The 20,819-nt window shown below is 39.3% G+C and overlaps 1 protein-coding gene across 9 annotated transcripts in view; it reads left to right on the top strand.

The window, feature by feature from the left end:
- The window catches only part of gse1b (Gse1 coiled-coil protein b), a 255,712-nt gene that overhangs the window by 216,813 nt on the left and 18,080 nt on the right, over nt 1-20,819 (top strand). For 8 of the 9 annotated variants that reach the window (XM_034040808.3, XM_034040807.3, XM_058992649.1 and 5 more), the window contains 2 exons: nt 13,663-13,881; nt 20,365-20,564. In XM_034040808.3, the coding sequence (XP_033896699.3) occupies nt 13,663-13,881; nt 20,365-20,564 (419 nt within the window). Of the gene's footprint in view, nt 1-12,478; nt 12,499-13,662; nt 13,882-20,364; nt 20,565-20,819 lie in introns of those variants that run through there. The other variant, XM_034040815.3, reaches the window with a different exon arrangement.

Genomic DNA, 20,819 nt, shown 5'->3' with positions numbered 1-20,819 from the left:
AAGTACTTAAGCTTAAAAAGCAGCAACAGCTGCTGCTTGTCAGGGTTACAAAGTAGCCTACACTTTTAACTGCTGCCTTTTCCAAACACACTAAACCTTGTCAAAGCAAAGGCAATGAGTCAATAAGGTAGTCAGTCGGGGTGTTTATTGTTCATAAGGTTATCAGATGAATTTAAAATTGAGAAGTAGTTCATATGCAAACCACATTAACAGTGAGTTTTGAAAAAAAAAAAAAGTGAACAATTAAACCATTGGATTATTTCGATAATTACAGGATCTACAAAAAAAAGAACATTAAAGATTAAACATTTCATTTTTGTTTGTGCTCCTTTTGCTGTAAATTGGGGCCCTATGCAAATAAAAAGTTATTAAAATGTTTGTTTTTTTCAAAGCCCATTTGTATGATGCAATAGTGATACTAATATTAATTAACAATCCAGTAACAGTTTTGAACACATTTGTAATGAATATCGAACGGTGTGTTATTCATGAAAAACACAAGTTAAACCTTTGTGAATACAGCCAATACATTCTAAAATTCTGTATTGTCATGTTTAAAACAGACATGTCCATCAGAAACCAAAAGTCAACATCATGGCCTTTAAAATGTAAGCACTGTACAGATACGTGTCATTGTCCAGGGTGTGTAGTTAACAAGGTCCGTGAATGGGTAATGCAGTGGTGAATACATTATAATTAGGGTTACCAGTGTCCAAACAACCATTATGTAACATTGTTTAAAGCGCATTTTATGTACATAGTTTAATCTTGGCATAATATAATGAGGATTATGTAAACGGTTCCTTCCATTTGTAACCCTGTATAACTACGTCTAAGGTTTTTTTTTTTTAGTCGCTACAGTCTTCCTAATAAATGTATTATGCTGTTGCAGCTAAGACACAAGTAAATATTCTTGTTGAAAATGTTTGTGTCAGTGAAAGGTTTGTCTTAACAATTTAAAGCGGTAGCAGATTCTCGTCTGGGATTCATGATACAGTAGCTTCATTTTTTTTTCATTTTCTTTGTTCATTTATTAAATGAGATCCCCTCCATGTTTATTGCAGGAGTGTTATTAAAAAGAAAAAAACAAAACACAAGTTTGTGGCTGCATACTTTGGGAAATAAATGGTGTAACAGTGTAGAGAAGCTATTTGTTTATTAGAAAATAATGATGTACGTATTGCAGTGGAGGATTTGTTTCCCCCAGTCGTAAATCTAGGAGAATGAAAGTATGGTTTTGAGAGTATAACCATACCTGGAAATAAATACTGTGTCTTTACACAGACAGCAAAATCAAATAATAAATCAATAATATATCTTCCCAACGTAGAATGCCATTGATCACATCTAAGACATTGTGTTTGTATATTTGTCTGCATGCTTGTGCGGTAGGTACAGCTAATTTAATTCACTGAACCAGGATGCAATATTAGTTTTCATAACATGCTGTGACTGTGCATGGTTTAACATTTCTGGTCAGCCTTTAACCTTTGCATCTGCTTCGACTGAAATACCCACCCGTACCAGTAGCTGTGCTAATTTTATTTTGGTTATCCCTTCACCATTAATGAGGACTGTCCAGACCAGCTATGTGTAACATGCGCGAGTGAATGATTGAATTGGCAAACCTAATGTAACCGGTTGAGATGAGGCAGTGATGACAGTGGTATAACGGGAGGGCTGAGTATAGCCCCAGAGCAAACAGTCCATTCACTCTTAATTCTGCTTGTCCTGTTTTACACTTTTAACGTTTATTGCTGTTACACACAGTGCACGCCTCACAGGGCAAGCAGGCCGCAACTATTATAGCAACCTTTTACTGTCTCAATGACTCTCCATTCTACGGGATCCTGATCACAGCGAAGGATTGTGCTTAAAGTCCACTAAGCCTACTGCTTTCTGGCCTGCTATATTCCTTTTTTTCTTTCAACTAAGGTATGAAATAATCGCATATGTGCACTGCCAAACATTATCAATGGGTTAAGAAAGGTAAAATAATATTTGTTTATGGTTTCTGGCTCCCTCTTTGAGAGCTACATAGTTTCATCAAGTGTTGGCTGCTCTTGGTAGCATTGTGCCTTGCTAACGTGAAGAATATTTTCATATCCCTGTGAAACCCTTTGCCTTTGCTCCTTGACCTCTATTAATTCAGCAGCAGCTACAAGCTCAGACAGTAGTCACAAACTAACAACACTCAGTATAAAGACAGTTATCAGCTTGCTTGAAGCTCATACAACTGACAGCCTTTGTTTGAAAGAGACCATCCGTCCTGACCTTGATTCTGTGCAGTATGAAAGCAAATGAGAAATCTGAATAGCTGAAGAGGTGTACGTCTTAGGTACAGCTATACTGTTGTAGCTTCATTGAAATATAACAATGCAGTGACTATATCAATACCAGAGCTCCTGAGGGAGGAGGTGGTGTGCATTTTATTTGACATCTCAACAGTAAGTCTTGATAAGAACTTAAATAGCATCCTAACACTGAAATGCCACAGTTTGGAGAATACATTCCTTTTTACATTTATTTATTTATTTATTTTCCTAGAAAGGTGATTTCCTAAATGTTGGTTAGTACAGTTTGTTAAGGAGCTCTCTGGTGACGGTTGGTTGATGTTAACTCACTCTCTGGTATAAAAGGCAATCATTTAGGAGCACTTGCTTCTGCGACAGAGATGAACAGTATAGATTACTCAAATTAGAGGCCACAGCACATCAACTAATTCAGCTAGCCAAATACACGACTGGCAAGGTTACGTTAATCAAATTCGTCGGAGGAGCTGTAAACTGAAAATAGGATTTAATTGCAGAATTTTAGAAGTGGGAGCAGTTTTTAAAATATGCCTCAAATAATTCTTTCCCCACCTCTCAACCAAGAAAATTAATACCAAATTACATTTTCTGACAGATCATTAATCAGAAAATGTCCTGTGTTTGTATGTTTGTTCTTGCCTTTGCCTGTGGTTCCTCAGGTCATATCATAGATTCAGATCTTGCTTAAGGAAGATCTGACCTTACTTACTTAACAGCATGGCATTTTTTTTAGATTCTTTATCTAAGAGGTGCCATCGTTTTATGTGACAAAGTGTTTGCTTTAAAGAACCGAGCAGTCTGTGTTACTTCAGGGGCAAGTGGGTCCCCAGTGAGTGGGACTGACTAGACTGAGCTCAAGAATTTGTACTGTTCCTAAGCATGGGGAGTGGGGGGCTGTTAAGAATTCAAATTGCATGCTAAGAGGGCTGTGGCTTCCCTTTACAAATGAAGAGACCTGTCTAGCAAGTTGCCAGCAAGCCTCCCTGGCCCTCATTGTGCTTTCTCTGGTGTGAAAGGTTAAGTAAGTAAGTAAGTAAAATACCAGTTTAGAGTCTGAGCAGCACATGAAAACAATGAATTTATTAAACAGATTTGCAGTGCTGCTGCTTGGCTGTAGATCAACTGAATGGCATATGATGTCAGGTGTTTGTGTGCATGTGTGTGTGTGCATGTTTGCGTGTGTGTGTGAGTGCTTCAGACAAGGGGGCTGCGTGTAACAAAAGCAGGCAGTAGAGTCGAATATGCCGAGTGCTAATTCCCAGAGGCAGCAACGCTCAGATTAGCCTCGTACTGCAGTGCTAAATACTGTACAACTGTTTGTTTACAATATGCTTATTTTGAGCTCTAGCAATCAGTATGTGCTTTGATGCAATAGCCTTCTGTGTCACCTTTTGGTGAATTAACAGAGGATTTGTCATTTTTAGCCAAAAAATCTCAGTATGTCTCATTTGGTTATTTAAGAGTTTCATGAAAAACAAGTGAAAAACCCTTTCAAAATGCTTTGTTTAATAAATGAATGAGGAATAAACTTTAAAATGTCCACAGAATATATATATATATATATATATATATATATATATATATATATATATATATATATAATATATATATATTTAACCAACCCTATATACTATCATTTTAAGTATAAGCAGAAAGAATGAATATATATATATATATATATATATATATATATATATATATATATATATATATTCATTCTTTCTGCTTATACTTAAAATGATAGTATATAGCAGCGATGGCGAACCTATGGCACGCGTGCCCAGAGTGGCACGCAGAGTCGTATTTGTTGGCACGCCGAGTGAGCAGTTATCTGCTTTTTTTTTTTTTTTTTTTTTGCACGCCCTCTGAGTGGCACTTTGGAAAGCCAGTCAGTTTGATTTGCAAGGACGGCCCCGCCCCCAGTAATTAAGCAGCGCTAACTGTAGCCATTATTATCTACACGTTCATGATTGGCTGTTTATGCTGCTGAGCTGCTTTATTCAAGTACCTTGGGAACAGAAAGCTGATCAAAAACAGTAAGTCTGTCCCATGGAGGAGCAAATGTAATTGTGGTCAGCTATGGATGTGTCAGCGGGACACGCGGGGAGGAAGGGATCGTTAGCCTGATGCTCGTAGCATTTTACTGACCGTCATCTCCTGTACTAAATGGAGAAATGACCACAATCTTTCATACTTTACACTCGGGGTCGGGGGTCTGCGAGCCTAAAATAGGTTGAAATTACATAACCAAGCACTTTCGGCTTACGTTTTTTTTTTAAAAAGATGTACAGCTTTTCGCACACGTGTTAATGTGCAGTGCAAGGTCTTTTGCAGGTGTCACTGGCGGCAACACGTGCATTGAACTTTAAAGCAAATGTCCCACGCAGTTTTGATTGTCAAACCTTTCCCTTGTCATAAATACCGAAAATATATTTCACTGTCACATACTCGTATCTCAAACTATGTAATCTTTGTTTGATGCACTGTTTTTTTTGTTTTTTGTTTTTTTTAATACTATTTTAATCTTAATTATGGGTCATACTGTGGTATGTTACCCCTCTTCATACAGTGGGGAAAAGCAGGTTGTAAATTCTCAAAAAACAATCGTCTCAAAATAAATTATGCCTCTGATATGTAGAGTACATTTGTGGATACTCCTTTTTTTTCAAGGTAGTTTGACACCACAGAAATCTTTTTCTAATAAGTATGTTATCTGCTACTCGTCTTTTAAATAGTTATTTTACAAAATGTAAAATCAGTAGATATGTTTTATGTAAGTAAATATACAGTTGGAAAAAAATGACGGTACAGCGGTAATGGCTGCCACTGTGTGCAACTGCAAACAAAAAAACAAAACAATTATGGCCAGGGTTACTGGTGCAGCGCGCCAATTGAGCAAACGTCTTATATTTATTGTATGATGCAATGTGATTGTTGCTTTTACTGATGTTTAGCATTATAATTCTAAACTTAATGCGTCATGAAATGTGATTTATGTATTTTACGGTAGTTTAGCAATATAATATTCAAATTATGTATTTATTGTATGATGCACTGTTATTCTTTTACATGCTGTGAAGTGCTTTGAGATGATGTTCTACTATGAAAGGCGCTATATAAAATTAAGATGGATTGATCTTACTTGAATAAGGATTAAAGAGTCATTGTCCAAAATATATAGAGGGGCATATGCAAAGGTTGATGGGTCCCTGTGAGGTGCACTATCACTATTGCTTTTTATGTCTGTAAATTTACAAAAAAAGAATGTGCAGTGTACTTAGGGACAGGGAATGGGGAATGTAAGGGAATTCCTTAGGACAGATTGCGAGTTCTCAGGGACAAGCGGAAATTATGGGAGGTGAGGGGAGACCAGCATTAAGTGCCCAGTGAAGTATAAAGGGGAACAGGAGTGGGATGGGGTTGAAGAGAGAGAGAGTGTATGTTTGGTCTGGCAGTTATGATGGGGATGGGGATATGGATGGGATGGGGGGAGGGGATGTGGTGGGCAATATTAACAGTGGCCATTTTTTGTTAGGTATGGCACCCAGCAAATATCTGCAATAGTGGGATAGCTGTTCATGCTGAAAGCTTCTGTTGTATAGAGACCTCTTCTGGGGAGATAGTAAGACAACCTGTTTCAGTGTGCTTCTATGAACCACGGGTTGAAAAAATGTCAGCAGATATTCAGCAGCAGAAGTCCCATTAGTCATAGGAATGTAAATATTGTTCCCCCACACCTGCTCTCCAGACAAGAGAGGGGGGAGGGGGGTTCAGGGTTTGGGGAGGTTGCGAGGGGATGAGGGCTGATGGAAGGGTTCTGTCCTAGTTCATGTAATGTTCTTGATTATTTTGTATTGTGGATTGCTGTTTTTTTGGTATGTTTGCTTAATAAAAACTTAATTACAAAAAAAAGAAAGTAAATATTATTTTAAAAAGTTACCGTTTACGTTTGGCACTTAGTGATGTATATTTTAAAAAAAAATCCAACTTTGGGCACTCCAGCTAAAAAAGGTTCGCCATCCCTGGTATATAGGGTTGGTTAAAGCTCACAAGAAAACCATAAAAAGAGATTGGATCAATTGCATAAAAATAGTTAAGTGGTGATCTCTTTTGCTCTTTAGAATTAATGTCACCCCTGCCACCATTTAGGCATACAGAACATACTTGTAAAAACAACAATGCAATGTAAAGCCATTGGAAACCAATGAGCAAAATGCTGAGTAGATAGAGTAGATCTATTCAGTAATAATTACAGCATAATTAATGCAGATGGCTACTGAGGGGTTATTAGTGAGGCTGGAGGTGCGAATGGTCACCTGTTAGTGAGTCTGGGAGGGGGTGGGAGGTGTGACTTGTAGGGATGCCTCCTCTCTCTCTCTCCTTTCTTTCTCTCTTTTTTCTCTCATTTTTCTCTTGCTCTCGCTCTCGCTCTCTCCTTGCTATGACCAAGCTTTCAGAAATCAGCCATACTCCTAGCTTGTAATTAGAGCGATGAGTCGAAGGGCTGCCAGGGGAAAGGGACTGGTAATTAGGAAACCACAGGACGCATCAGAGCTGTGATTAGTAATGGCTCTTGATCCATTAATGTAGTAGGCAGGGAGGGTGTTGGAGAGAGAGGGGGAAAAAAACCTGTGCCTCAGCTATAGCAGCACTACACACATTTCCACGAAGCAGCATATCTCCTTGTTCCTCAGCAATGTTTTGTTCAGATGTGCAGTTGATTAGTAATCGGCTGCCCTTGAACGCCATACACCCCCCCCACCTCCCACCAAGTCTACAGTCTCAAACACAATCGACTCTCATGAGGAAAGCTCTCTGTCAGCTTATACCCAGCTCTCAATACTAAGAAGGCCAATAAAAAAGTCAGCCAGTGAGTGTGTTGTGATGGACCATATGACCATAAGAAATTATGACTGGATTTCCTGCAATGTTTTATCAAGAAAATATTGTATGCGATCTAAATACTGCTGCTCTTGTTTAATTTTAAATGCAATAGGGATACTTAACAACACTCTTGGTTATGTTTTCTATAACCATGTCTGATTTTACTGATCTAAAACACTAATAGTATTTATAGCACCCTATGATCTAGTACATCTTGGTTCATTGACAAGCTAGCATGTTCAATATGTAGCAGCATACAATAGTTGTAGTGGAACCTATATGATTCATTCTTTGTACAGAATGCTCATAAAGCCTGCTGAAGTATTACCAGTATTGTAAGTAGCTTAGCTGGCTGATTGATAACCAAATTACAAGTATTGACTGTGGTATATTGATAAGCCATACAGAGGCTATCTGTAGACAGAAAGGTTATCAATACAAGTAGTGGATTTTATTATTAGCAAGCGTGTAGGAGCAGTCGGGAGAAGTTCACTAATTAGCAGTGCAGATGCAGGCTTACTCATGCGGTATACAAGACCAGTTTAGGGTAAGGAAGGCTGCATATAAATCTTCCAGAGCAGGTGCAGGGTTCATGGCAGGCTGAATCAGATCCATCCAGCCCTGGAGGGATGGAAGCTTGAGTGGCTGTTTAAAGCTCCCAACCTTGACCAGGGTGCTCCAATGTTTTTGTGTTCTCCATAGAACAGCTGTGAGAGGGCATGGCCTGCCCTGGGGTGAGTTCAAGCCATTTTCTTCTCTGGGGGTGTGGAGAGACCAGGCACCAAGTTGATAAGGAAGTACAGAGGCTAACTGGATACCATTGATCTGGGCTGGAAGAGATTGCTTGTGAATCAAATTGTTCAATTGCTTTTTTTAAGTTTCCATCGGATGTCCTGCAATGAATCAGTCACCCTGTGTATAGCATGTATGAGTGAACCACAATAACTCATGTAGAACCATCACTTTTCACAGACTGTAAATACTGTTTTGAAACACAGAAATTAACATAGAGGCTTTGAAACTGCCAGAGTTCACGTTAGAGCCGTTAAAAGCTGTATGGGTGGGTTTCTTTGTAGTCTTGTTTCGAGGTTGATTCAGAAAGATGTTGGTAAAAGGGATAGAATGTGGCTTCTGAAGAGTCTCTTTTGTTGGCACCTGTGTTTTCTGTGCTAAATGAACACAGACATTTTTAAGCAAGAAGATGAGTAGCTTCTGGGATTACAAATGTAAAATACATTGTCAACTGTAGTCCTATTTTGTTTTAAAAGCAGTTTTAATCGCAATTGAATTGCCTGGAAAATTACAGTACAATACATGGCAAGTCAGCTAAATGAACTACCTACCACCTTGTGAAAAGAATCTGTTTTTAGTTGAATGAAATTGCTTTGAAAACAGGACCCAGAAGATGTTTGTCAGGTTGTTTACAGAATCGATTCTCCTTTGGACTGCAATAGCAATATAATGAAGCCAAAGCAGCCTTGTTTTGGTCTAATAGCACAGGGGAACTGTAGGCCAGTCCCTGAACCCATAGGGTTAATTTCAAGGGCAGGTGTCTGGGTGTGGGGGGGGTCATCTTTCTAACACGACCGCTGCAAATTACTGCCGAGCTTGTCCTAATGAACCTTTAGGGCTCCGCTGTTCCCTGTGAATCGTGCTCCAGCCTCCCTCCACTCCCCAATTTAAATAAGTATGTGTACAATACATTCTAGACCGTTAATCCATCATAGCCCTCACACTGAGGATTTTATTCCCAGTTGTTAGTATAATGAATTTACATGAGCTGATAATGTAGACAAGTATCCAGTCAATTGGTATGAGTGTAGACTCTAATAAATATCTGCTTAATAACAGGGCAGTGGCAAAGTGACAGGGAGTGCAGCCTCTCCGCTCCCCGGAGCGCACGGTCAGGGTTGAGAGTGCTGGCCTGCACACTCCACGGGGGCTCAAGTGGCCTTTCACAAAGTTAAACGCTGCATGCAGATTTACTCTTGGTTAGGCATTTATGAGTGCTTGATAGTGCTTAAAACAATGGGCAACAGTGCAGTCTTTTTTTTTTTCACTTGACAAACAGAATGCATTTAGAACAGACTCTTATAATAGATTCACAGCTAGTATTTCCATTTTATAAAAGCTGTTCCGACTGTGTTTTTTGTAATAAGACCTTGAATATTTGTAATAGTAAAATGCACTTAAACCTGATGGCCCTCTAGGGACTACTCTTCAAAGGGGGGTAGTTCATTCTCTGGTGCACATGCTCTCTTTGCCTATAAAATACTGCCAACAAATGGGTTTGTTGAATACAGACCTAATCAGGAACTAGGCTGGAGCCACTGGAACTCATTGAAGGTTAAAACTACACTGCCCCTCAGTCAATTTCACATATTGCAATGTATTTAATTGGTGTCTGTTGGGTTCTTCTATAAATTAGCCTTCTGTGCGCTCTCCTGTACCCGCTTGGCAGCAGGTTTGTTTCCATTCTAGCCACAGAGCCACAGTCATTTTAGCTGCCTTGGGTTTAAAATTGATTTTACCTGACTGGCACTTTGAGCACTAGAGCATCCGAAGTTTGAGATAGCGCAAGCTGTGAGCAACCATGAAGTTACAAATCATTCTTCCAGTAGCTTTCATACTCAGCGTGAAGCACATTTCTAAAAACAGTTTCAGTCAGCGTTCAATAGGTGAAACGTCTCATTCTTTAGCTGATACCAGTGAGTTTTCAACCTGCTGTTTGATCTGGAGTGTGTGCAGTTGCCCTAAAAAAAAAAAAAGAAAAGAAATATCAGTGTTGCTTTGTTAATGGTAACACTTGTATCTATGTATCGATTGTAATCCTCAGTTTTTTTCTGACAATAGATAACGGTGGTACATACAGTAGCTGCTTGTTTTAACAGGCAGATAGACAAATCAAGTCCAGGTTAAAGATTAAATAGTTTATATTGCACTCATGTTTGCCTACTCTATAAGGAAGCTTGCAGCTACCAAAATATAGCTTTTTATTTTGAGTTTCTGTTTCACTGGTCCTGCTGGCTTCCTGGCTAATGGGGCAGTTTGTTGTTTTTAACTTTGCGTCGGGGGCCAGTGCGTCTAAGGTTCAGATGATCTTGTGCTGTATTGATACAGTTGTCTCTGATGAAGATTTAACCATTTATTATTTTACTGTTTGCTTGCAAATACTTGTAAATGTCTACTACGTAGCTGTAAATAAAACTGCAAAAGCTTTACTTGATGCCAAAAAAGGATGCCACACTCCCAAAACAACCTTTCACTACTTAAAAAAAATCTGCTAATCTGACCTGAAGATTGAGACAGAACCCCAAACCAAAGGGTTGCTGATTTTAGCACGTTTAACCATCTGGGGACAAGATTACTCTCCGTGGGATGCTAAACAGCGTCCCCTGCTGGACGACTGGGGGAATGGAGTTCGAGGGTTGTGGGGATGCTGCATCTTTTATCTCTGATTCAGCTATTACAGCGCACACAAAATTACACTGCAGCAGGTTAACACTGGTCCCTGGAAAGCTTTTGAGACACCAGCACAGCTAATAATGCAATGCACTGGATTCCCCTCCAAAGTCTAATTTCAGTGAGGGAGTACCACTAATTCTAGGCAGATGGTATTTACGGTGCAGTACATGCAGTTATTTCTAGGACCTTGCCCCCGGCTGTGTAGAAACCAGGGGGAGGGGGTTATAATTAGACCTGGTCGGTTTGGCTGACTCCAGTGAAGGGCAAGACAGGGTAAGGGGGGAGCTCCCCTGGCCCTTGCAGACAGATTTATAGCTCTATAAATGCAAGGCTTGGCCTCCCTGTTCGAGAGTAGTTTATTATACTGTTAACCCATGATTTACCAGTCCTCACATAAAATAAAAGGGTCTGTTACCTTTTATAGGCACATTTTACATGCATACTACTGCTTTTATAGAACAGTTCTTTAAAATGCGGAGTTGTCTGTCCATGTATGTATGTATATAATATGATAATTTTTCAAGTTGACAGTATTTCTCTTAACCATAGAGAGATTGATTATGAAGATGAATGAGCACTATTATATCATATTGTGGTTAAGCATTTCATATTGTTTGTTTATTTTATTTTATTTTTTTTCATAAAAATGTTTTTGTCTGCTGCAGTTCTTGTTAGGTTTTTGAAATACTGGCTGGAGATGCATTTTCTAAATGTATTGTTAAAATACACATTTTAGTGTCAAGTTTTAGGCACTCTGTGATTTAATGCCGCTGAGTAGTCTTTTTATAGCGTTTGCCAGCACTTGATATTTATAGGGAAGACTGTTGCAAATCACCCAGTCTACATTAAACCACAGAACTCTAAATCATTGCAAATCTCACTCTAAAAAAATGAAAGAGGGGGTTTTTACAGGGGGGGGGGGGGGTTAAAGCACAGACAATTTGAGTTACGTGAGTAAGGAAGAGGGCTGTGCTTTGAGCCCACAGAGCCCACAAAGAAACATTTGAGCATCAAAAAGTTGAAAATCAGATGAGTCTAAAGCAGCCTACAATTCCAGGGGTACAGACAGGGTTAAAAATAGATTTAATTATACATGCCACAGTAGTAATGCATTTAATATCTGTTGAAATCTAAAGCAGATTGTAACTCTTTTAAAAGGCCATTGAAATTCCTTGTTAAAGCTAATAATTCAAAAGGGTGCAGCAGGTTAATTCACTTGCCTCTCTCCTTTCACCTAGCCCTGGGTTGCAAAAAAATGGTAGCAATTCAACCAGGCCAATTTTGTTTTGAGGTCAGAAGCCATACATTTTGGGTGGGGTTGGTTACTGCTCGCATTATATACTATACGGATAGCCATATTACAGATACTGTAACTACAGTACAAACCCACTGCCCCCGTTCTGTCCCCTGCGGAGGTGTTACAGTAGTATGTCAAACTTGATGTGCCGTTTTGCCCTCATCCTCACAGCAAGCAGTAAAGGACACTGAGGGTCAAATGTCGCGATCACTGCTGTTCCAAGCATGCTGAATGGGGCCAGCCACCCTCTCGCCCAGCAGCATGCCTATGTTGCCTGTGTGATCTAAGAGTGGCCGAGGAGGAAGGGGGGGGGGGGGGGGGAAATCATGTGACATTGCAGCAGCTGCTAAGCCGAGAATGTGTCTGTTTTCAGTAGGTGAGAGAGCGAGATAGGCAGAGAATATAGTGCGTTGCTTTCTTAGATAAGGTTTAACCGATCTTTGGGGGGCTCAACTGAACATAGCAAGATGTACAACCGATTTAGACCTGTGCTGTGCAGTAAGCTGTCTGGTTTTTTACCATTTTAATTAAGGGTTTAAGGTAGGTGTGTGTGTGTGTGTGTGTGTGTGTGTGTGTGTGTGTGCGTGGGTGCGTGCGTGCGTGCGTGCGTGCGTGCGTGCGTGTGGTTTCAGAAAAGTTTTTTAAAGGTTTCCTACTGTAGACAACCTTCATTTCAAACAGTGAATCGGCAATGTCCCTCTGTCTGAAACTCTACAATAAAATACTGTTTAATGATTATTAAAGAATACCAATGTTTCCATACTGACTGTTTTTAAAGTATAGTTTTATCAGGATACAACTGCATCATTCTCTCTGCGCTTATGTGATCTAGTTAAAAATGAAACCAATTGGATACTGTTGCTGTATTAACAATTAAAATAGTTTAGTACAGTGGAATGTATTCAAACATATACTTGATTGGAAACTGTATGTTGCCTAGCACAATTACAGAATTACGCTTGGCTGCCTGAAAGCTAACTTTGATAAAGCAAAACAGTATTTGAAATATTGGGCTTTCAAAGGACTGGGGGATTAATGTGGGTCTGCCAGTGGACCTACAGCAAAGGGAACCACTTGTCTACAACACTTTAGCTCATCTTTTGTTGAATACAATAGTAATTCAGTTGAGCTTCCACAGAATCCAGCTTTTTACAAACCCAATGAGGTTTTGGGAACCTGAACTTTTAATGAAAGTAATTATCTTTGTCTTGAAGCCATGCTATATTAAACCTCTATTTATATTTGGACTAAAACGTTTTTTTCTGTTGTACTCAACATTTTTTGTAATAAGTTTAAGATGGCAAATGTCATTTTACTTTTACATTGCCAGTTCAATTATCAAAGTATTTTGTATCAGAATTAGTCACACCCCACAAACGCGCTGAATTGTCATCTTTGTGTGGAGGTGTTTTTCAGTGCAATTGAAACACTACTGCGTGATCTAATGGCTAAGAGTGATTACATTTTAGGTTTGAATCCCAATACAACACTGACACGTAACATGACCTTAGAACTGTGTAACCTTGACTCCACCAAAGCCCTCTAATTTGATTACCAAAGTGTGTGTGTCTATATATATATATATATATATATATATATATATATATATATAATATATATATCAAAGTTTAGTAATACAAACCAGTGACTTTAAAGAATAATACAATTATTACATTCCTTTTCTTTTTCTCTTCATTTTTCCAGGCATGAGCCATGAGCCAAAGTCACCTTCATTAGGAATGATCTCAACCGCGACTCGGACCACCGCCACAGTGAGCCCCCTGACCCCGTCCCCTCTCAGTGGCTCCATTGTGCCCAATGGCAGCCCTGCCGCCAACAGCGCTCTGTCCATCCAGTCGGCGCATTCCTCCAGCTTTGCTGCCGCGCTCCGCAAACTCGCCAAACAAGCTGAAGAGCCAAGAGGTGAGCTGCCTGTCTGCGTGGCTCTGTGTTTAAAACTATCAGAAAAAAACGAATTATATTTCCGATTTAAGCCGTCCGTGCAAGTAATTGAGATCATGTTCAAAGTTTCAAACTGGATGGTACGAAGGGTTAACAGGTACTTGAATCTGACCTTAAATACAGCACTGCTCTGAGGAGTTATGTGCCTAGTTTAGCGTGAGACCACGAGATAACAAGTACTTGCACTAATGGCTTCAATTGATAAATTTAACTGGCTGGCATAGTGAACCAAGCAATAGCAAGAAAACAATGTTAAACTGAGATGCTGCTTGATCATCGGTACTGCACAAAGTGTAAATGAGAGTTTGCACTAGTTACAGTGGTTTTGAAAGGTATGCTATGTTTTTGAATATCGTGCAGGAGTCAAAAATGCACTTAAGCAGTCCTGCTTTTCCAGACACGTCCCACTCGGGGATATCCTGGTGGCATTTTGAAATGTATTGTTTGCAGGCAGACAAACTGGCAGCTGTTCAGACCCAGGGACCCACTTGCATGCCCATCGAGCCAGCCTCCAGACACTGAATCTGAGTGCCTGTGATGGAGGGAACCACAAAATAAACTGTGTACACCACAGCACTCACACCAACTCCCAGAGAAAGCAGATTTCAAAGTGCTGAGTGTGCTGGTGTTGGTGTTTGTCAGAAACCCGCTGCGCCACCCTTTCTAAACTCTTCACCCAGCAGACAGGCCTGATGTTGTTTCCATGGCAAACAAACAAACAGGTTATGCTATACAGTATCTGGGTCCTTGAGCAATGAAAAAATAATCATTTCAGTTTTGACAAGTTGTGAAATTTCTGAGCAGGAACCGTTTCTATATTGGGCAACAGAACTTTATGTTGTAGTGCCTTGATATTGATGTTCAAAATAATTTGGCAATGTTTCAGTGCAGAATTGGGTGTGGTTGTAATAAGACAATAAATCAATAAGTACACCTGGTTTATATTTTTCTTATTTCCACATTACATGTCCCTTAAACTGTGATATTTAGCTTAAATTAAGGGACAAAAGTGGAAAACCCAGGCCAGTATGACTTGCAGTATGTTCTAAAAAACACTTCCCTGTTACATTGTCAATGGGTGGCAAGTAAATGCTTGTTACTGTGGTGCAAAAAATCATGCTGTAATATGGGGGGTTTTAATAGCGTTTAACCCTTATTGATGATAGCATAAGACCTTTGAAATAAATCATCACACAGTTATAACTCAGTCAGCTTTTAAACAGTAGTGACATTCTGTGTTCCTGCATGCAGATGTAAACAGCTGTTCTCTTAAAAGGGGAGGGCACTTGTAGCCGTGGACGCTTCAAAGGAGAGATATGGTTAATAGTGGTGTGAGCCAGGATGCAGCAGCCTTATCCAGTGTCATTAATGTACAGTAAGCAGACAATAGGACTGGAGTGTGCATTGTAATATTTCCTTTGTACTGTAGTGGTCCTTCCATATTCATTTTTTCTTTCCTGATGGCTTTCTCTGCATATCCTTTTTTTTTCCTGCCCCATTGTCTTAGAAAACGGTTGTATCTGGAGGGCACGGCTTTAAAAATGTAATTCAGACAAACGCAATCGAAATGTCATATCATTCGCTAAACCCCCAGAGCACCTTTGAATAAAGAAGAGCCCGCCACCCACTTCCACTTACACACATTTATTTTCATAAAAAATAAATAAAATAAAAACATTGTTAATTTCATTGAAGTTTGAGTTTACCTTTAGGCTTTTTTTTATCTCTGTTTCGCCACAAGCAGTGCACTGCTTGCTAAATAATGAATTTGCCTAATATTGTGTGAATATGTTTGTTTAAAAAAGAAATCACCCCAAAGGCTGGCAAAGACGTAGCTAATGTACTCCACGGCACAAACAATTGGATGTGAGCTTGTTTAGGGTTGTGAGGTAGGGGCTTTTAAATTCACATAAGCTGTTACTGTGACTGTCTGACAGGCAAGTTCACAGCCATACAAAATGGTTGAGAGCTAGTTAGTCAGTTGTATAGTTGTCATTCAGTGGCTCGGAGACAAAATAGATGTTAAAAGTGAATTTCAGGTGTGTAAGTGTCAATACTATCTACTACAGAAACCGAATTTGTGTTAGTATTGTTTTCACATGGTCTGAAAATCATGTTTAAGGTGTTTTTGAAGATTAGACGATATCATTGGCTTAAATTTGTCATATAAGTTGTGAGGAATTGATCAGATGCACTCTAGCTTCTTTTAAGGTAATTACATAGCATCACATGACTGTATTTGATAGGATTGTAATATTTAAATTATAAGGCTGACACAGCCCCAGCACTGATAAAAAATATATAGCTCTTTTAAAAAAAAAAAAAGTATTTTTTTTACAACAGGTTTGATAGCATGCTACTGAATTTTAAATTAATGATATATGTGTTTAGTCACTATACAAGATATGTTTATTTTGAGATTCTTTTAAAAGGAAGAACCCTTCTAGGCCTTTGATAATGATTAGTAATTCATTTACAAATGTGGCTGCAAATGACATAGCACCTTGTGGAAGCACATCATGCAGAAATCAACGCACATTATTGTTTGTTTTTTTTTTCTTCATACAGTGCAGCTTATGAAGTCTATTCATGGAGACAGGCTGTGTGAATAGATTTAAATAGTATTTGCATATCACAAAATGACACCAGTTTGCTGAAATTCAGATGGCGTGCATATTATTTAGAGTCCATCTGCCTGTGCAATTGTGCATCAGTAGTTGCCAGTGAAGCTTAAGAAGGGAAAAAAGGGAGGGGGGAGGGAATAAGCAAGAGAAAAAAGCCAAAGAGAGAAGCTTCAATCTGCTAGTACCCCTAGGCAAGATACTGTAAAACCAGGCTCTGTCCAGCCCTTCGTAATCTGCTTGACTTATTGCAGAACTTTCCAGGGCAAATCCCAAAGCCTTTAGTTGCTGCTAACTGTTGTAAATGAACTTTTAAAAAATGGATGCAGGCTTGATGTTTCCCTGCCTGGGAGAAAATGTATGCTGGAGACACGAGGTGTGGGGATGAGGTGGAAGGGGGAGTAGGGAAGGAGGGCTGGTTAGCAAACACTCAGTTGGCTGTGCTGAAAAAAAAGGCAAAGATGCACAAAAAACAATAATAAAAAAAGGCCTCCTCAGCTCAGCTTAGCTTTTTAATAATTCAGTGTGGAGACCCAGCTCCATTCCTACCTGGAGGCTTCTGGAAACCTGTACAGAGATTCGTCCACCTTTTGCAGGGCATTATCATGGAGCAACAGCTCTGAGTTAAACATTTACCAAATAAGAACAGAAAAAAAAACCTCCATGTCAATCTGACGGCTCTAAAGCAGCTGGGGCTTTGCTGTTTAACTCTTACATTGTCAAACGGTTAAACCAAATCCTATTTATTGTGGAAATGTATTATATATTTTTTTGACAGAACCTCTTGAGACATTAGTTGCCATACCATATGTATTATTATTTTCCAGCTAACAATGATGGGTAAATAAATCCAATTACTTGGTTATGTAGTGGGAGTGAGCCAGCTAATGTGTCACATACTGTACCATTATCCTGCCTTTATCGGACCTAGTTTTAAAAACGTGTGATTCATTGAAAACAAGTCTCGTACAGTACAGTTGACCTTGTTGCTTGGATATTTCAGATGCTCAGCATTTTAATTAACAGCGTCAGGTTGCATTCTAAGAAGGGGTAGTTTAGTTCAGTATGAAAGAGAATGCATTCTACTATCTGCAATTTAAAAATTAGTTTCAAACTTAATGTCATTTGAACAATTTTCAATATGTACATGTAAACGGACCACATCACTAGCAGTGTGCTACACTAGCAGGACCACGCTTCCAAAATGTTCTAAATCCCTGGTGCTTCTGTTGATGGTAGTGGTTCCTCATGGTAGTTCATTGATATTGTAAAGAAAATTATATTTAACAGCAAAAGCCACAGGCATTTCAAGGAACACATTGCAACATGAAAAGAGTTAAAGCATCAAAAAGCCATCCCCGTGGGAGAGGGGGTGTACTCGGAGGGCGTGCATACCAGCCTTGTGGGGTCAGGTCACAATGTGAACTCGTCTGGCCGTGTGAGGCTGGCTGTGCATTGTCCCAGACAGGATGGGTCACACCCCCTGCTGTGACAGTCAGGGCTTACTCTCATGGGAAGAGCAGAAAATTGAATCCTGCAGATAATGTCTAGAAGAATGGAATCTAGTGTTTTGGGTTGATTTACAGATGGGTACGAGGGGGGAGTCAAGATATTTATTTGATGTATTTATTTATATTGTCAAAGCTCTAATGCACTGATGTAGGAATGCAGTAGTTTTTTTTTTTCTGTACTGTATGAAGTGAGATGCACACTAATTCCCCTTTGACAGGTCAGTATTGTGAGCTAAATCTCTTTCTCTGAGGCACTGACGACTGAGGTCGGACAATGAACCTTGGCGTTTCTGCTCTTGTCCTTTTTGCTCTTTCTCAAACCCAGACTGGTTTCATTGACTGCTCTGAATAAGGAGAGTCAGTTACACACATCGCATCCTCTCTTCCCTCACTCAGTGTGTGCCGAGCCACACACTGAGAGTTAGAGTGCAGGAAGGCTTCAGCCCTGTTAATTGCTGCACCAGTCCTGAGCGAGTATTGATTGGAGAGCGATCACAGGGAGAGTAATGGCTTTCTAACTCGACGGGAATTACACCGCTAATTGGTGTTGGCCTTGCACTGACAAGATAAGTTTCCATAGATTTCAAATCTTATCACCCTTCTGCCTCTTTCCTAATGTCTCCTCTCAGTACAAAAAAACAAGTTCACTGCCACTGAGATCTTCCATTTACGGCAAAGTTCTTTTTTTTTTTTTTTTTTTTTTTTTTGTAATGATGGCATAACTATAGGGAACCCTTTTTGTAAGCTGCACAGTGGTTGTGTTAGATACAGAAAATGATTAAAGCCATTAGCAGACCACATCATATCCACCAATGGATTTAGAATATAGTCTAGTGGTCCTGTTGTTACAACACACTGCTACTAATATAATACTGTAAGGATTGCTAGTATTATTGGTACACACTACTGTGATGCATTGATATAGTAATGCATACAAATGTTACCATTCTACCAAAGACTCATTCAGTCGTAGCTGCTGTTGAGCTCCCATTGCTGCTTGCTACTAACCCATTGATTTGCCATTATAGTGCTGCATTAAAATTGAAAAGTCAGTATTATGGTTGGTTACCATAAGGTGTTCAAAAAACAAAACAAAACAGATGTGGAAAGAATTCTGTATTATGGCAGTTCTGATTTTTAAAGACTTAAACGCTGTTTCTTAGCCAAACCAAATTTTGGCTCTTTATTTTAAAAGAAAAAAAAAATATATATATATATATTTATATATATATATAATATATTTTTTTTTTTTTTTTTTTTTTTAAAGCTAGATTCCTGTTAACAAATTTATGCCAAAACACTTAAGTTTATCGGTAGAAGATCTGGCTATGTATGTATTTTATCAAGTGTTTCATTTATATTGTCTGAAATTATACATTTTCAATAAAACAAAGCCTCGCTTTTAAAATGCTGGAAAAGAAGGAAGTGATGTTTATTACAAGACTAACATAACATAATATTGATTTGTATTTTCCAAGATAGCTGAGGTCATTGGGATATGAATATGTTTAATAGCAGAACAGTTTACTGAAAGTCCCAGACTCCTTTGTCTAGTGTTTGTGGCGCACGCAGTTTTTCTCCAACCATTTCTTACTAATGTACTGCACAAACCAGTACAACCATTTCTTACTAATGTACTGCACAAACCAGGACAACCATTTCTTACTAATGTACTGCACAAACCAGTACAACCATTTCTTACTAATGTACTGCACAAACCAGCATTACATTTTAAAAAATGTCATCTTACTTGCCATGGTGATTGGATTAGCAGTACTTTCTGCCACTGCTAATCCAACTAGTCTAAAAGTTGTCAAAGTTTCTATTTTCTCTAAGAAACTGTGCTTTGACTCAGAGAACGCCTGTAAAGCCAAGCTATGATTAGGTAAATGTAGCCAGTGCTTGACCTGCTGTTAACCTTTTCCGTGTGCTGCAGGATTCCCATTGCTAATAATGGAAAATGTCTTCAGTTTCTTAAGAAGCAACTGGTTCTGTTCCTCTGAGAAATGTAATATTGAACCCCTGCCATGAAGATGTGCTGTGGTTAACTCCACTGCTATAAGCAATAGTTACACAGTGTCTTCAATGGAACATTTCTGTGAGTACCTCACTAGGGTAGTGACATAGAGTAGCTTACAGTGTAAGGACGTATTTCACCTGCACTCTGATATTATATTGGGTAAAATGCATCACACAAGTCACAAACAAACATTACATTTCCTGCTGTCAAGTTTTTTGGGGTTTTTTTTTTGGTTATAGTTTTACTTTCAGAATTTTAAATCGAATGTCTTTTTTTTTTTTGTCTTCTCCAGGGTCGTCGATTAGCAGTGAGTCTTCCCCGGTCTCGTCTCCAGCCACCAATCACAGCTCACCAGCCAGCACGCCCAAGCGGGGACCCATGGGTCCCATCATCGTTCCCCAGGGGTGCCACAGCGTGCCAAGCACCCCTCCCGTGGTCACCATTGCGCCTACCAAAACAGTCAATGGGCTGTGGAGGAGCGAAGGCCGACAGGTACTCCACTCTTCTACTGTTCTGCTGCCCTGGTGTAGAAAGCCATCAGGTTCAGAATTTTAACATTGTTCATAGACGCTTGATGTATAGCAATTCATTGCTGTCCTCTTGTTTACACATATGTTGAGACATTTCTGACAGATGTGTTGATGGCATCAGTATTAACACTAGACAGCACCACGTATGTGCAGACAGTCAAGATAGACACAAATACAACTTAGTATTCATTGCAGAGGGTTAGGCAGAGGTCGGTGT

The sequence above is a fragment of the Acipenser ruthenus genome, chromosome 19 (genome assembly GCF_902713425.1).
Source record: "Acipenser ruthenus chromosome 19, fAciRut3.2 maternal haplotype, whole genome shotgun sequence".
In the NCBI taxonomy this organism is placed as follows: Eukaryota; Metazoa; Chordata; class Actinopteri; order Acipenseriformes; family Acipenseridae; genus Acipenser; species Acipenser ruthenus.
This window is presented reverse-complemented; position numbering and strand designations above follow the sequence as displayed.